The sequence below is a fragment of the Nicotiana tabacum genome, chromosome 17 (assembly GCF_000715075.1).
Source record: "Nicotiana tabacum cultivar K326 chromosome 17, ASM71507v2, whole genome shotgun sequence".
NCBI classification, from domain to species: domain Eukaryota; kingdom Viridiplantae; phylum Streptophyta; class Magnoliopsida; order Solanales; family Solanaceae; genus Nicotiana; species Nicotiana tabacum.
In genome coordinates this window covers 24,173,787-24,191,374 of record NC_134096.1, presented here as the reverse complement: position 1 = coordinate 24,191,374, position 17,588 = coordinate 24,173,787, and the positions used below count along the sequence as shown (strand labels likewise).

At 37.8% G+C, this 17,588-nt stretch overlaps 1 protein-coding gene across 1 annotated transcript; it reads left to right on the top strand.

Annotated features, from left to right (window-relative positions):
• Window positions 1-16,431: 16,431 nt before the first annotated feature.
• Window positions 16,432-17,228, top strand: LOC107780253 (uncharacterized). Its single transcript, XM_075233754.1, has one exon. The coding sequence runs from the start codon at window positions 16,484-16,486 to the stop codon at window positions 17,018-17,020; it is 537 nt and encodes a 178-aa protein (XP_075089855.1). The 5' UTR covers window positions 16,432-16,483; the 3' UTR covers window positions 17,021-17,228.
• The last annotated feature ends 360 nt before the right edge of the window (window positions 17,229-17,588 follow it).

Genomic DNA, 17,588 nt, shown 5'->3' with positions numbered 1-17,588 from the left:
ATTTAAGTACAATAGAATTCTTTCCAAGAAATGGAGTAAAATGATTGGCAATCGAAGCGCAAGTTAAAATCATAAACAAATAGCACACCATTTATTATTGAAATACTTTTCCCCAAAGAGGGCAATACACAATTTCCACTCATGAATATGTAAGAACGCAAAACACATTGAAAACACTTACAAAGCATAGCATTATTTAAAACGGCCACGTATGGGCATGACTTGAGTACATAAGCATTTAGGCAGTTCTTCTTTTTGAAATAATTTTGGAACAATTGAATCAAATCCCATTTCATAATCTTTCTTAAACCATCTTATTTTATTAGAACCACTAGCCATAATCATAACTTTCATTCTTGGCACGGTGGCCACACTTTATATCATCAATACTCTTATTTTATTTTCAAGCATCTTTATAGATTATAAACAACACGACATTTTCAATCAAGACCTTAGGTACACATATGAGAAATTAAGAGTCTTAAGCATATCGAGTTTTTCTCACACAAGTTGGCATACTAGCTTTCATTTGAAACACGACTCAAAGCCATAACATTTTAACACACAACCCATACTTTGAACATATATCTTTCGATATAAGGCTCATTCGAAATAGTCAAGTTTATAAGGGATAAACCGGAATATAGGAATTAGGAACTTGAGCCAACCATACTTGAAACTTACGAGAACATCATGGAATTCAATTCTAAGATAGTAGTTTAGCCAACATACCTTGTTTGAGCTTTCCTTAAGTTACTACAACGTTCCAACACTTCTAGTATTAACAATCTATAAGAAGGTAGCGAAATTGGATAATAATTAGAAGGATTTACATGGTGTAACTTTCTTAGGAATTTTGTCAAACACCTAGTATGTAAAATAGACTATAAAGCTCTACAATGGTAATCCCTTCCTCCCTCAACCAATTTCAACAAGAAACTACCCAAACTAGTTCATTAACCTCACATACTACAAGATATTGATACATGCATGGCCTAATTCAAATTCCATAACCTAATTAAACCTATGACAATTGCAGGAAGGTTTTAGGATAAGGTCTTGCCCGGGTAGATGATGGTCTAGTGAATGGCTTCTTGATTCTTAAAGATTGGTGCAAGATTGGATGATTAGAAAGCTAGCATTCCTCCTTCTCTCTATAAAATGCTCTCACCTCTCTCTAAAGTCATCAGATAATCGCCCCAAAATAAGCCCCAAAGTCAATTTATTAAGATGGGGTCGGGTTATAAAAATAAAAAAAATGGACCCTCCGAAATCAGGTCTGCGGTCGCATAACTGACTGCAGAAAATGTCTGCGATCCAAAAACTTGACCGCAAAATGGTCCTCAAAAATATGGGCTAGACTAGTCAAGTCTGCAACCGTTCTGCGGTCCGCAAACTACTTATGCAGTCGCATAATGAATTATGCGGCCGAAGAATGGGCGTAAAATAACTTTCAAAATTCAATAACTCCCTGCTCAACTCTGCGACCATTATGCGGCCCGCAAAATGGTTCTGCGGTCGCAAAAATTTCCATCAACTCCTCAGTGCATTCTTCAACCTCAAAAGTTTGAACCTTAAAACACGTAAGCCTAACTCAACAGCACGAAACCTTAAATTCCTTGGCAAAATTTTACGGGGCCTTACATAAGGATGGATTGTTATTTTGTCAGGGTGTAGAGAGATAAGGATGGATATCCTTATTGTGATGAAATGTGGAGTACGAGGGTGACATTCATGATTGTGCAAGTGAGCTCCTTATGTGTTGTCATGTATTTTACATGTTTTCCTTTGTTTATACTAACATGCTATCGTGTGCCCCTGTTGTATTTGACGATTTGGTTGTTAAGATGGGTTTTGCCTATGTTGGTTGTTATCTCATGTTTGTGGAGTTGTCGGTAGCGTACCGGATTAATGTGATGAGAAAGTTGTCATCATGCGTTAATATATTGGATTCTTGTAAAGTCCTCATGGGCACATAGTTTGACAATTAACATAGGATTGGACCATTATTATGTACTGGCACAATATGGTTATATTTGAGCATTTGAGTACATGTTATTTGACGCAAGTCTCTTATTAAGCGGATCTGATACAAATTGTGATTTCATGATCTGTGTAATTGGCAAAACCGGTTACTTATCCATATCTCAGTTGTGCACTCTTACTTTTGATATCCATTATTCTCTGGAAGTTGAAGCCTTGCATGGGAGACGTACCAGCGTACTAGATTCAAGCTACCTTTTGTTCATGGTAATTTAGGACTTCATTATTGTTTATGAATATCAAATAGATGTTATAAACAGTCTTTATAACTGCTTTGTAAATCTAATCTTAGTGGCTCATGACTTATATTACTAGTCCTTGGAATAGTTGTCTTGACTTCTTTTGCAATTTCTTATTAATAATACTGATGATTTATTAATTAGTTATAGTTTATATTATTTGATTTACCTGATGGGTTGGGTTAGGTGCCATTACAACCTGATGTAATTTTGGGTCGTGACAAAATTGCCACAATCTGAGCCCCCCTAGCTCGCAAAATGATATAATAAAGTTCAAGTACGAAATGGGGTTTTATAGCAAAAGGCTGAAATTGTTTCATATGTCGGATTCCTTCTCGGAAGCAAGTGTCCACACTTTACTTCTCCTCCTTGCCTGCAACAGAGGTTGGACACGAAGCGTCCACCTTGGCCTCCATATCTGGTGCATTTTTTGTAACTTTCCACTTCCAAACCACTCTTCAAATACCCCAAAACTCACCCAAGGTCTGCGGGATCCCGTCCAAACATTCATACAAGTCCATAAATACCATCCGAATCTATCCAATGTCTCAAAACATTCATAGAAGAATCATAGGCCAAACCACATATAGAAACTTCTTAAGTTCATAAACCTTCATACTACCAACCAAGTGTCTAAATTATATCTAGGCATCTCGGATTGTAACCAAAGTTTGCACAAAAGTTCAAATCAACTAAAAACCCTATCCAAAGTCTCGGAATACCAAACAGAGTCCAATATCATCAAAGTAAACTCTCGGTCAAACTCATGAACTCTTAAGTTCTTCAAATTGCCAACATTCAATAAATGATACTGAATCCTTCTAGGAACATCTAAAACTCAATCTGAACATACGTACAAGTACAAAATCGTCATACGAACCTAGTGGAATCTTCAACCACGAATCTGAGCTCGTTTACTTAAAAGTCAAACATTTGTCAGTTATTTCAACTTAAAGCTTCTAAAATAGAAATTTCTCTTCTAAAACACTACCGCACCTCTATAAATTACAATCGACAATGCGCACAAATCATAAAAATATCAAATGACCGTACTCAAATGCTTATATCGCTAAACGGAAAGCTAAAACTCAAACGACCTATCGGGTCATTTCATGCGCACAAGTCCAAAATTATCATACGAACCTAACAGAACCTTCAAAAAACCAATTCAGAATCGTTTACTCAAAAGTCAAAGTCGGGTCAACTCTAACAACTTAAACCTTCCAAAATTAGAATGTTTCTTCTAAAATACACACAAACCTTTTGGAAATCAAAACTAATCATGCAAACAAGTAATAAAACATCAAATAAACCTACTTAAAGTCTCGAATCGCAAAACTGAATGATTGAATTCAAAATGACTAATCAGGTCGATACATATGGCAAATTCTCAAAGTGTGAATTTTTGGTCGGATATATAGCATTATTGGACCATGTGGTATCTTCTTAAGGTATCAATATTGATCCTCAAAATATTGAAGAGGTTAAGAGTTTGCGTTAGACACAACAATTACGAGAGCAGACTAAACAGAAGGGTGGTGTGAACAATGTGTATTGGTGGGAAAAAAGCATGACATATGGAACTTCCAATCACGAGAATTAATAAATTCAAGAAGGCACGGGAGAAACACCCCCGGTATTTCTGTAGAAAAGAAAACGGCCTTGACATGTGGAAAAGAAGAAATAGGGGCCGAATGAATAAAGACCATAAAGAGGGAATATGCATGAATCTGTTATAAATAAGGAAGGGAAATCGATGTATAAGCATGGTTACGGGAATCTTCAGTCATTAATGCTTCTATTACAATTATATATGATAACGGGTAATCAAGGCAATTAATGTCATTAACAAGCCCGAATTAAATAAGGAAACCGCTATAAATATGTACTCTTACATAAGGGCCTAGTCCTCATTTGTAACAGTATCTGGTTTTTTAACAATATATGCAATTATTCTTTTACTTTATTCAAAAGGTTCCAACCGTAATTCTGCAAGAGATTATCGATCTGCTTTGAGTTTTCTTTCCTTGTCAATTATTTCCACTATTCATTTTATTCTTCTAATTACCAAGAAAGTGAAGTAATTTTGGTTATCATTAACCCGATTTCTTCTTGATATTGACTTTGACCGAGAAATCTATTTTTGGGTTAAACAAATTAGTTCCATTACCAGGAATATGATAATCTGTTCACTTTTCAAACTTCATTTTTAACAACAAAATATGTCAACTGTTAACGAGAACAACCAGCTGAATGAACAAGGTGGAACTCCACTACATTACAGACCCACAGGAACTCCCTATCACTAACCTGAAAGTTCACCTGAAAGGTTTGCTTCGCGTACTGACGGGACAACATGGAGGTGACCAAATCGTTGAGCAGGACGATTTGAAGCAGTTGATTGCAAAACATGTGAACGAAGCGCTGCAGGCTTTTGTTAGAAGATTACCCAGCACAACACAAACTCCACCACGAGTTAATACAACTACCTTGGAGAATCTGCGTTCGGGACTTGATAACTCTGGAAGTGGAGAAATACCCAATGAATCTCGCGATAGAGGGTCAGGTACACCAAATAATTCTAGTTTACAAAGATTAGTACTAACTTTGCAGAAACAACTGAAGGAGCAAAATGAGCGTATAGAACAAATACCTAGCGTGCCTCCCATGATTAAAGGTGTGCGTATTGACAAGTATTCACAACAACCCTGGAAAACAAGTGCAGCGCCTTTGCCAATTCCCAAAAAGTTTAAAATGCCTAGCATTCCCAAATATGACGGGACATCCGACCCACGAGATCATGTAACCACGTTCAGTACCGGCGTGAAAGGCAATGATTTAACCAAGCATGATATTGAAGCAGTTTTGGTTAAAAAAGTTGGCGAAACTCTCACAAAAGGGGCGCTAACATGGTACTCTCTCTTACCTGAAAACTACATTTATTCTTTTGCTGAGCTTGCAGATTCATTTATAAAGGCACATCTGGGGGCACAAAAAGTTGAAAAAGGTTAAACAAGGGAGTACAAAATTACTGAGAGAATTCGTAAATAGATTCTAATGAGAAAGAATGATGCTGCCGCGAGTACCATATAACTGGGCGGCTATGGCATTCACGAGCAACTTGAACGAGAAAAGTTCAGAAGTCACGAGGAGGTTGGAATAATGTTTATGGGAGTTTCCTACAACAAATTGGAATGATATGTACAATCGATACAGCACGAAGTTGTGGATAGAAGAAGATATGATTGCATAGCCAATGGTTGATGAAAGACCACGTTCAAGACACTCGGAATCAGAAAGAATGTCTGGTAAAAATAGGTACGAGCCTTACATGGGACCCTCGGGGCAAGATTCCAGACCTAAACAAGAAAATGCATGATTTGATTTAAGATTAAGGCAAAAAGAGGCGAGTTCATCATCCAGATTAAAAAGGAGCGAGATGCCCGAAGCAACGATTCCGGTACTCAAGCAAGAATAGGGGATTATAGCTTTAACATTAGCACCTCTGAATTGGTGGTTGTTCTAAGAGGGAGGGGAGATAAGGTGTGATGGCCGAAAGAGATGAGGTTAGATCCAAACAAAAGGAACCCAAATTTTTTAAGCGAGTTTCACAATGACCATGGCCATAGAACAACAGATTGCAGGTTTTTGGAAGGGGAGGTTGAATATTTACTAAAGCAAGGTTATCTTACAGATTTGTTCAGTGAGAAAGGGAGATAATCATACATGAAAAATAGGCAAGAACCTCCAAAGCCTCGATCACCAAAGAGAATATTCAACGTAATAACCAGAGGCGATGAAGTCAATGGAGTAACGTACACGGCTGCGAAAAAGACATCAAAGGTTACTGTCACTCACGGGAAACCAGTTTGCCAAGTCTTGGAAGGTGACAGTATAATGTTTGTTGACGAAGATGCAGACGGCTTGTTGATTCTGCACAACAATGCACTGGTAGTATCTTTACTTGTATGTGATGCTAATGTAAAACGAGTTTTGATTGACCCAGGTAGCTCAGTAAACATCATTTTACTGAGGGTGATAAATGAAATGCAAGCTAATAACAAGGTCAAACCAAAGGCACGGTCTTTGTCTGGGTTTGATAATTCAAGTGTTATTACAAAAGTAGAAGTTGTACTGGCTACATTTGCAGAATGAGTCATCAAAGATACAAAGTCCCAGGTAATAGACACGGACATGGCCTATAATATAATATTGGGAAGGCCATGGATTCATGATATGGATGTTTTCTCGTCCACATTGCATCAAGTTATCAAATTGTGCATTTGGACGCGATCAACCACCAGGCTTCACGGAGCATTAATTCGGTGGTGATTGCAAACACAACAGCCAATGATGCAGATACGAAATAGCAATTGAAGAATTCAGCTGGGGACACTTATGTTCATACCTCAACTGAAAACATACAAGGGCAGACTGATGTCGATTCAAGGCCTGATGTGATTTAAGAGCCAGAGGAAAATGAGAACATTAAAACAACCACGGATGAGATCGAGGATGTAAATTATTTGTCCACTGGCCAGATAGAAAATTTTACATCAGAGCGAATTCGAGCCCAGGAGTGATATTATTTGTCATTGTCCAGATTGAAAAGTTTACATCGAAGCAAATTTTAGCCAAGAAATGAAAGGTAAGTTTATTAAATTTTTACGTGCTAACGTAGATTGTTTTGCTTGGTCGCATTCATATATGACATGTATACCACTAGATGTGATGACTTAAGCTAAATGAGGATCCATTACACCCACCTGTCAAGCAAAAGAAAAGGAAGCAAGGGGCCTTCAAAAATCAAGTAATCCAGGATGAGGTACAAAAACTTCTAAAAATTGGTTCAATATGAGAGGTAAAGTACCCTAACTGGTTAGCTAATACTGTTGTGGTTCCAAACAATAATGGAAAATGGCGAGTTTGTGTAGATTATACTTATTTAAATAAAGCTTGTCCTAAAGATTCATTTCCTTTACCACACATAGATCAATTAATTGATTATACCGCAGGTCATGAGCTTTTAAATTATTTAGATGCTTATTCTGCTTATAATCAAATAAAAATGGACCCTTTAGATGAGGAAAAAACCTCATTTATCATAGACAGGGGAACTTATTGCTACAAAGTCATGCCATTTGGTTTGAAAAATGTTGGAGCCATATATCAAAGATTGGTGACCAAAATATTTCAAGAACACCTGGGAAAAACTATGGACGTCTACATAGACGATATGTTGGTCAAGTTAACACAGTCAGGGGAACATTTTCAACATTTGGCTGAGACCTTTGAAATTCTCCGCAAGTACAACATAAAGTTGAATTTGGAAAAGTGCGCTTTTGGCGTGGCTTCAGGTAAATTTTTAGGTATTCTTGTTTCTAACAGGGGTATTGAAGTAAATCCCGCACAGATCAAAGCTATTGAAGAAATACCAGACATACTCACAAGCAAGAAAGAAGTGCAAAGATTAATAGGTAGAGTAGCAGCTCTGAGAAGGTTTATATCAAAGTCATCAGAAAAATGTTTTAAGTTCTTTTCAGTATTGAAAAAGCAAAATCAGTTTGAATGGACTATCGAGTGTCAACAAGCTCTGAAGGACTTAAAGGCATATCTATCAAATCCACCTCTGTTAGCAAAACCAAAAGACGGAGAGAGCTTTCTCATCTACCTTGTTGTGTTAGAAGTAGCGGTAAGCGCGGTATTGGTACATGAAGATAAAGGTAAACAATCTCCAATTTATTATGTTAGTAAGAATTTACTAGATGCTGAGACACGGCATCCTCACCTAGAAAAACTTGCTTTACTTTAATTATGGCGTCAAGAAAGTTACGACCTTGCTTTCAATGTCATCCTATTTCTGTTATAACTGCTTTCCCGCTAAGGAATATATTGCATGAACAAGAATTATCGGGTAGGTTAGCCAAATGGGCTATAGAACTCAGTGAATATGATATTATATATCAGCCTAGAACCGCTATAAAATCTCAGGTGTTAGCAGATTTTGTACGAGATTTTAGCTCAAGCTTAGTTCCTAAAGCTGAAAAAGAGCTACGAATATTTACCGGAGCTAAACCGGTGACTTGGACCTTATTTACAGATGGTTCCTCAAATGTTAAAGGAGCGGGTTTAGGGATTGTATTAATTCCACCCTCGGGAGAAATTATAAGACATGCAATAAAATGTTACCTAATTACTAACAATGAGGCAGAGTATGAAGTTGTGATTGCAGGATTGGAACTCGCATGAGAACTTGGTATTGAACAAATTGTGATCAAAAAGGACTCGCAACTAGTAGTCAATCAAATGCATGGGACTTACATGGCTATAGAGACATGAATGCAGCAGTATCTCGAAAAGGTACGAGAATTGGTTAGGCAGTTACAGACATAGAAATATGTGCAAATACCTAGGGAGAAAAATGCAGAAGTAGGCGCATTGGCAAATCTCGCGTCTGTCGCTTATGCAACAAATGTAGAAAATGCTATTGTGGTACATCTGTTTCATTCGGACCTCGACCAAACCAAGAGTGAGGTAAAATTCAATAATTTAACTTGGGATTGGAGAAACGAATTTGTAAAATTTTTGCAGTATGGTATTTTGCCTTAGGATAAAAAGAAATCCCATTTATTACGGTTGAAATCTTCTCAATATTGCTTAATTTGCGGGAATTTATATCGCAAAATGTTTGGTAGACCTTTAGCATGATGCTTTGGACCATCACAAACGGAATACGTAATGAGAGAAGTACACGAGACGCATTGTGGCAATCACACCAGGGGAAAATCGTTGGTGAAGACATTAATAAGGGCAGGATATTATTGGCCAAAAATGGAAGAGGAAGCAGAAAACTTTATTGCAAGGTGCGATAAATGCCAACGATAAGCTAATATTATCCATCAACCGGAGGAACTGTTGCATTCAGTCATATAACCATGGCCCTTCATGAAATGGGGGATGGATATCGTCGGGCATTTGCCTCAAGCTAAGGGAAAGGTATGGTTTTTGTTAATTCTAACTGATTATTTCTCAAAATGGGTAAAAGCAGGTGCCTTTAAACAGGCGCGAGAAGGAAGTTATGGATTTCATTTGGAAAAATATTATATGTCGATTTGGAGTCCCAAAGGAGATCGTCTGTGACAATGGACCGCAATTCATAGGTGCGAAAGTCATTGACTTTTTCCAAAGTTGGCAGATTAAACGAATCACTTCTGCACCTAACATACAGTGGCTAACATGCAAGCTGAGTTGACAAATAAGGTTATCATCAATAACTTAAAAAAGCGATTGGAAGAATCAAAAGGCAAATGGCCAGAAGTGCTACCAGGTGTGCTATGGGCTTACCGAACAACGGCAAAGACTAGTACGGGAGAAACCCCATTTTCACTTGCGTACGGAACGGAATATATAATTTCGGTAGAGATAGGAGAACCAAGCATGAGGTACACACATACTACTGAGGCAACGAATGAGGAAGAGTTGTGAGTAAATTTGAATTTGACAGAAGAAAGGAGGGAAGCAGCATTAATTCGAATGGCTGCTCAAAAGCAGATGATTGACGATACTATAACAGGAAGGCAAACCTGAGGCACTTCAATATTGGGAACTTCATCCTCAAAAAGGTATTCCGGTCGACAAAAGCGGCGAACGCAGGAAAGTTAAATCCAAATTGGGAAGGCCCATATAGGGTAAGAGGCATTGCTAGAAAAGGAGCATATGAATTTGAAACCATGGATGGCAAGGTGTTACCATCGCATTTGAATCCATTTGAAGAAGTATTACTTCTAAAAGAGGTTATTACCCATGGTCAGGTATTATGCAAGTTCGATTTTGTTCTGTTCATTTATATTTTACTAACCATTTTAGGTGATAGGAAAAAAGTTGGCCCGTACTAAATGATGATATTAGACCCGAAAGACATGCGGAATAATAAATTATTCCCGATCTAGGTTACAATATTTCTGATGGAAAAAGGCTTATGCAGTCATCATCTAAAAGATTATCTTCGAGTCTCGTATGTATTTTCGTTTTCAGGAAAAGGACCAAAAGTAAGGAGTTGATCCAGTGTTCGAGATCTCATGATTCAATTCTCTAACATTGTGGGGACTATGCATATAGAAGAATACATAAGGAAAGAAGATGTACACGAAGAGCATAGTTCAGGCAGAATTAAAACCTCAAAGAAACCCTTGAAGAAAACATTTCAAAGGCATTCAAGCTCACAGAAAGGATATGCATTAGAAAGTGAAAAATATTCCCATGAGCTTCTAGGTTAAGGCTATAAATATAGTCACGGAAAGATATACCCGAATTTTTAAACCTGCTACAAAGAAATTATTTATGAAAATGTTGTACAAACTTATTTATTTGAAAGTTCAAAAAATAAAACTTCCTCAAATTACCTCATGTTTCATATCTTTGCACCAATATGAAGATGAGACGTCATCTTCATCAGTGTTGTTAATATAAAAGGGCCTTCTTTTATAAAAACCCGTACATATTGAAGTCATGGTTCACTAAAGCATTTTAAATGTAAGTATAAGCTCAAAAACTCAAAGAGGAAAAAGCATAATATGCAACAAAGAGCTATTTATATCATCACCCCAAAAGCAGAGGCGGAAAATCTTCCAAATATTATCCAAAAAACAATAAGAGAATTCCAATAAAAACCAAAATAAAAACAAACAACTTCCACAAAAGTCAAGAGGGAAAAAACTAGGGACCATCATCCACGGGTGAAGATGGGTTAACTTGAGAATATGAGAGTTGAGCATTAGCTTCAGCAGGAGCAAGTCCATCACCATCACCTTTGGAACTCTCATCCTTGGGTGTTGAGAAGCTTTAACGCTACTGAGTCTATTCAATCATCTCTTTAGCTTTCGTAATTTTAGCATTGAGGTCAAAACCCTCCTGACTAGCTTTAGTTAGAGTCTCAAAGCGAGTGTTCAAAAAAATACCAGCTAAAATCAAGTGCTAACTTGTCTTCAATGGCCTCGTAATCCTTCTCACACTACTCAATCTCAACTTTCAACTCTTCTTTTTCTGCTTCTGAGGCTTCATAATATGCCTTTAAAGGAGTAAGAGAACTCTCAAAGAACTGAATCTTGTCCGTAGAGGCACGGAGGTCTTCTTGAGACTGGGTAAGTATTTGTACCAGATCACCCGCATACACCTCTTTTTGATTAAGGAGCTCTTTCAAAATCCTTATTTCTTCAGTTGCCTTGGAGTGTTGTTCAATGAAGGAGGATTCCAATCTGTCCTTGTTTTTTTCAACTTGATTGGAAGAAGATTTTAAAATCGCTAGTTCATCGGTGATCATCCTCAGTTGTTCTTCTAGAGCTCTTTTCTCCTCAGTAAGAACGTCTTTCTCCAATTGAAGGCCTTCGAATTGCTCTTTCCAATTATCAGCCTTGGTGCGCAACTTAATCACCTGTTGCTCTGTCCAAAAAATCCTTCTTATAAGCTCCGTACCTGTCAAATTGATCTATAAAAAGATAAAAGAAGGGGACTTATGAACGAGAAAAGAAGGAAAGGAAAATAAGTAAGTAAAGATATACCTTGAGGGAAGAATGGATTATGTCATTTATCAAGGTCAAAGAACTGTGACCCTCGAGCTTTTTTCTTTCTACGGGACCAAGCAATGGTTTTAACCACACAGCATCTTGACTGGACTTTTTCAACAAATTCCCATCATCGGGAACTTCAATCAGAACTTCTTCCATACCCCGTCTGCCGCTAGAAGGCTCAGCTTTTTCACGAGAAGCAGCAGCGGGGGCAACCACTGGGGTGACTGTAGGCAGAGAAACAGGGGGATTAACAGCAGGTGTAACTGATGACATCGGAAGAAAGGCAAATGGCGTCTCTTCAGAAACAGATCCAAATTCCTCTTCACCCTAAAAACCTTGGGCAAAGAACCTGTCAATAGGACTTGGGGGAGGTTTATCAAAGTTACAAGCATCTTCATCAGAGATATCCAAATGGACATTCTCTGACTCATCAACCAGACTAAAAGGAATTGAACTTGAAGGGGGATCTTGAGATACATGGGTTTCATCATCCGAACGCACACGCCTTCTGACACGCGGTTTCCTCACTAACGAACCTTCTTCGGTATCCTCTTCATCTTCGAATCCACGGGCTTCAGCAGTCTTCCTTTTGGACGAAGATACGCTTAAAATTTATTCTTGTGCAGAGCTTACAAAAAGCCCCGCAGAGGGAACAGAGGGGGTGCTGATGCTAAGAATGGCAAACCCTAATAAAAAAAGGGGAAAAAGTATATGCATTAAAAGGAAGGAACAAACAAAGAGAAAGGGAACCATGGGAATAAAACGTTACCGTATGTCTTCACTTTCCATCCAAATTTTTATGAAAGAAATTTTCAGGATCTCTTATCCATGGGAGCAGCAGTCAATATTTTTTCTACCGAAGCACGGAAGTCAGGAATTATTTTGAAAAGTTCCATGGTTGCTGAAAATATTAACATACACTCATGTAAAGAAAATCAAAACATTAGGAAAAGTAAGGAGAAAAGAGGGAAAACACTTGCGTGAAAAGTTCCATTTTTCAGGGAAAGGCATGTTTTTATCACCCACTAATCCACGAGTAGGGGCAGCAACAAATCGAGCCTACCGGCCACGGTCATGGTCGTCCTCGGGACTGACTAAACCCCTTTTACTTCTAGCCACGAGGGAAAAGACACCTTTACGAAACAACTTTAAAGAATATAGGTGGAGCAAGTGATGGAAGGTGAAAGGGGCGGAAACTAAACCCGACAAGAAGCGAAGGCTAGCAACTTCCCTCCACACGATGGGACCTATTTTACCGAGGCAAAAATTGAAGTAGCGACAGAACTCAATAATCATAGGGTTAATGAGAGGTTTAAACCCTAAAGTAAAAGGATAGGTGTAAACAAAAGAAAAACTAGCATGGTAAGAGGTGATTCTTTGATTAGCACCAGGAATCAATACTGAAAAATCCAGTTTCCAGTGACATTCACGTCGAACCAAAGAAAGAATTCTTGGAGTAATTAAGCTTGGGTAATGTTCGGTGGGGTTAAGAGATGCTATAGAAGAAACCTATTTTTTTATAGCTTCGCGATCTGATACGAAAGAAAACTCTTGTGGGACAATCTTAGAAACAGTAGGTTCACGCATGGGTTCGTTCTGATCCCTCACCGTAGAAGAAGATCTAGGGGTTAGGGGAGCTCTAGCCCTAGAAGAAGATGGTTTAACAGTGCTACTTTGAGGAGTAGAACTACGAGTGGATAGTGAACCTAAACTACGGAGTCTGCCACCTCTCCTACTCCTAGTAGGGGAAGTAGAAGGAGCAAGTCCATTAATGATCACCACTTTATGTGGGTATGGCATTGAAGAAGGATTTTAAGAACGTGAAGACATCTTTAATGAAGGAAATACAGGAAAAAGATGAAGAAATACAAGGAAAGGTTAGGAAGATGAATGCAAGGAAGGAGAAAGAGACTTTCGAAATTGAGTATGATGAGGTATTTATAGGGGAAAAGCAATTGTCATCAGGATTGATCATTATGAACTAACATCATGGAACTGTTACTGCATGACCGATGCAGCCGCAAAAAACCCCTAAAAAGGATCTGAAACTCATAGAACGAATTATAATAAAACGCGTGTCTTGAGCATTAAATAGACATGACGTATGTCGCATCAGTTCTGAAAAAGGAATTAGGTTACTTGAGAAACGGCAGCAAGGAATTCCCGCCATAAATATTTATCACTTCCCGAATATTCAGTTGAGAATATTCCAAAAGTGGGAGGACTATTTGTATTAGTAGAAAAAAGGCATGACACATAGACTATCATCAAGGTTATATATAGGTGGCACTTCTAATCAAGAGAATTAAAGAATTCAAGAAGGCACAAGAGAAACACCCCCAGTGTTTCTATAGAAAAGAAACTGGCCCTGACAGCTGGAATAGAAGAAATAGGGACGGAATGGATAAAGATCATAAAGAGGGAAGATGCATGAATATGTTATAAATAAGGAAGGGAAATCGACGTATAATCATGGTTACGGGAATCTTCAGTCATTAATGCTTCAGTTACAATTATATATGATAATGGGTAATCAAGGCAATTAATGCCATTAACAAGCCCGAATTAAGTAAGGAAACTGTTATAACTATATACTCTTATATAAGGGCCTAATCCTCATTTGTAATAGTATCTAATTTTTGACAATATATGCAATTATTCCTTTACTTTATTCAAAAGGTTCCAACCGCAATTCTGGGAGAGATTATCGATCTGCTTTGAGATTTCTTTCCTTGTCAATTATTTTCATTATTCGTTTTATTCTTCTGATTACCAAGAAAGTGAAGTAATTTTGGTTATCAGTAACCCGATTTCTTCTTGATATTGACTTTTACCGAGAAATCTATTTTTGGGTTAAACAAATTGGTTCCATTACCAGGAATCTGATAATCTGTTCACTTTTCAAACTTCATTTTTAACAACAAAATATGTCAATTGTTAACGAGAACAACCAGCTGAATCAACAAGGTGGAACTCCACCACATCACAGACCCACGGGAACTCCCTATCACTAACCTGAAATTTCACCTAAAAGGTCTGCTCCGCGTACTGACGGGACAACATGGAGGTGACCAAATCGTTGATCACGACGATTTGAAGCAGTTGATTGCAAAACATGTGAACGAAGCGCTGCAGGCTTTTGTTAAAAGATTACCCAGCGCAACACAAACTCCACCACCAGTTAATACAACTACCTTGGAGAATCCGCGTTCGGGACTCGATAACTCTGGAAGTGGAGAAATACCCAATGAATCTCGCGATAGAGGGTCAGGTACACCAAATAATTCTAGTTTACAAAGCTTAGTACTAACTTTGCAGAAACAACTGAAGGAGCAAAATGAATGTATAGAACAAATACCTGGCGTGCCTCCCATGATTAAAGGTGTGGGTATTGACAAGTATTCACAACAACCCTGGAAAACAAGTGCAGCACCTTTGCCAATTCCCAAAAAGTTTAAAATGCCTAACATTCCCAAATATGACGGGACATCCGACCCACGGGATCATGTAACCACGTTCACTACCGGCGTGAAAGGCAATGGTTTAACCAAGCATGATATTGAATCAGTTTTGGTTAAAAAAGTTGGCGAAACTCTCACAAAAGGGGCGCTAATATGGTACTTTCTCTTACCTGAAAACTACATTGATTCTTTTGCTGAGCTTGTAGATTCATTTATAAAGGCATATCTGGGGGCACAAAAAGTTGAAAAGAGGATGGAAAATATCTTCAAGGTTAAACAAGTGAGTACAAAATTACTCAGAGAATTCGTAGATAGATTCTAATGAGAAAGAATGATGCTGCCGCGAGTACCATATAACTGGGCGGCTATAGCATTCGCGAGCAACTTGAACGAGAAAAGTTCAGAAGCCACGAGGAGGTTGAAATAATGTTTGCGGGAGTTTCCTACAACAAATTGGAATGATATGTACAATCGATACAGCACGAAGTTATGGATAGAAGAAGATACGATTGCATAGCCAATGGTTGATGAAAGAGCACGTTCAAGACGCTCGGAATCAGACACGTTCAAGACGCTCGTAATCTCTAACTGTTGATGTCCTAATTGATAACAAAAGAGGTAACGCCTCTCATACACCAAATCCTTTCATTTGCTATTATGTTACTTACTACTATAATATATCAAAATTTATTGAGCAGCTTTTTTAGTTGTGCTATCAATTAGCTAGAAATTTACTTGATTAAGCTTACAAATTTTGTTGTATTAAAATAATTTACTTATTTTGACTTTATTAATTCAAATCTATTGGTCAATTATTTTGATATCCACTAGAAACATGTCAAGGTAAATTACAAAATACCATTAATTTATGGCTATTTTAAAATGTACGGTGCTGGACCGTCGATGACGTGAAAATACTACTAATGACAAAAGCGAAGAGAATATATGCTGAATTCTCCGCTAGAACCGTTTTTTGATGTATATCCCAGATGTAACCCACGTATCTGTTAACTTCCTCCGCCATATTCACATTTTTACACACGTAATCTCTAACCGTTCTCTGTTGATAGTTCAAAATCTCAATTCATAAAGCCTGCAGTTTTCTCAAGAAGCACTCTCAAAACCTGTCTAAAAAATCCAAAGAGAGGGAAAATCCAACAAGAGAAACCAAACAATGGCACCAAAGAAGAGTAACGAAAGAGTGAGTACCACAGTCACCGCCAAGAAATTGGTAGAAGAAACTCTCCAAGTAGTTGTCACACCAATCACTGACGAAACTCAAGAGAAAGAAAATAAACAACAAGAAGAAGAAGAAGAAGAAGAAGAAGAAGAAGAAGAGAAAGGGCAGAAAAAGAAACCGACGAAGATCAAAAAAGAAGGCAAAAGGAAGAAAAAGAAGAGGACTAAAGTAGGTTATGGGAGATATATTTATAAGGTAATGAAGCAAGTCCATCCCGATATGGGAATATCATCAAAAGCTATGACCATATTGGACAATTTGATGGGAGACATGTTTGAGAGAATTGCAGAGGCAGCAGCAACGTTGTCAAAATACGTAGGGAGGACAACGTTGTCGTCGAGGGAGATTCAGGGTGCTGTGAAGATGGTGTTGCCTGGAGAACTTGGGAAGCATGCCATTGCTGAAGGAACTAAAGCTGTAGTCAGTTATGTTACTACTGTTGCTGAAGAAAACAAGTCCAAGATTAAGTGAAGTGAACGTTAATTTGTTGTAGTGCTAATTATAGGTTTCTAACTAGTGTTTTCTTATACTTTGAGTTTTTTCTGTTTTTTTCTTAACTTATTAGTGGTTACCTTCATGTCTTAGTAGCAGTAAATATATGGTGTATAGAAATGCAGTTTGCATGTAATCCTTTCATATTCATGCACGGCAAGTAGTAGCATATCATGAATTTGTACAAGTGGTGCCTGTATATTATCACAATTCTATTTCAGCCTATGTGTCATTACAACATTATGCATTTACAACTACGAAGTTTTAGTTATAAATATAAAATTCAGGCCTATTACCTAACAATAGACACTAAAATTAGAATTCTGTGGCTACTCACACTTTCATAAAATTTCTTAACTATAAAAATTAAATTAGCATAGCTAATTCCTCATTTTTGCTATAGTTGCTAAGTATTATAGCAATAACTGCCGAAATAGCTACTACGCTAATGTCAGAAAGAAATTCGTTTCTTTGCTAGCGTTTCTCTTATATCCCCTGGAATTGATGTGAAGGAAGCCTCTGCATTTGAATCCTTGATTTTGAACCC

Coding starts and splice junctions, on each gene's coding strand:
- LOC107780253 (XM_075233754.1), top strand. CDS start 16,484: ATGGCACCAAAGAAGAGTAACGAAAGAGTGAGTACCACAGTCACCGCC.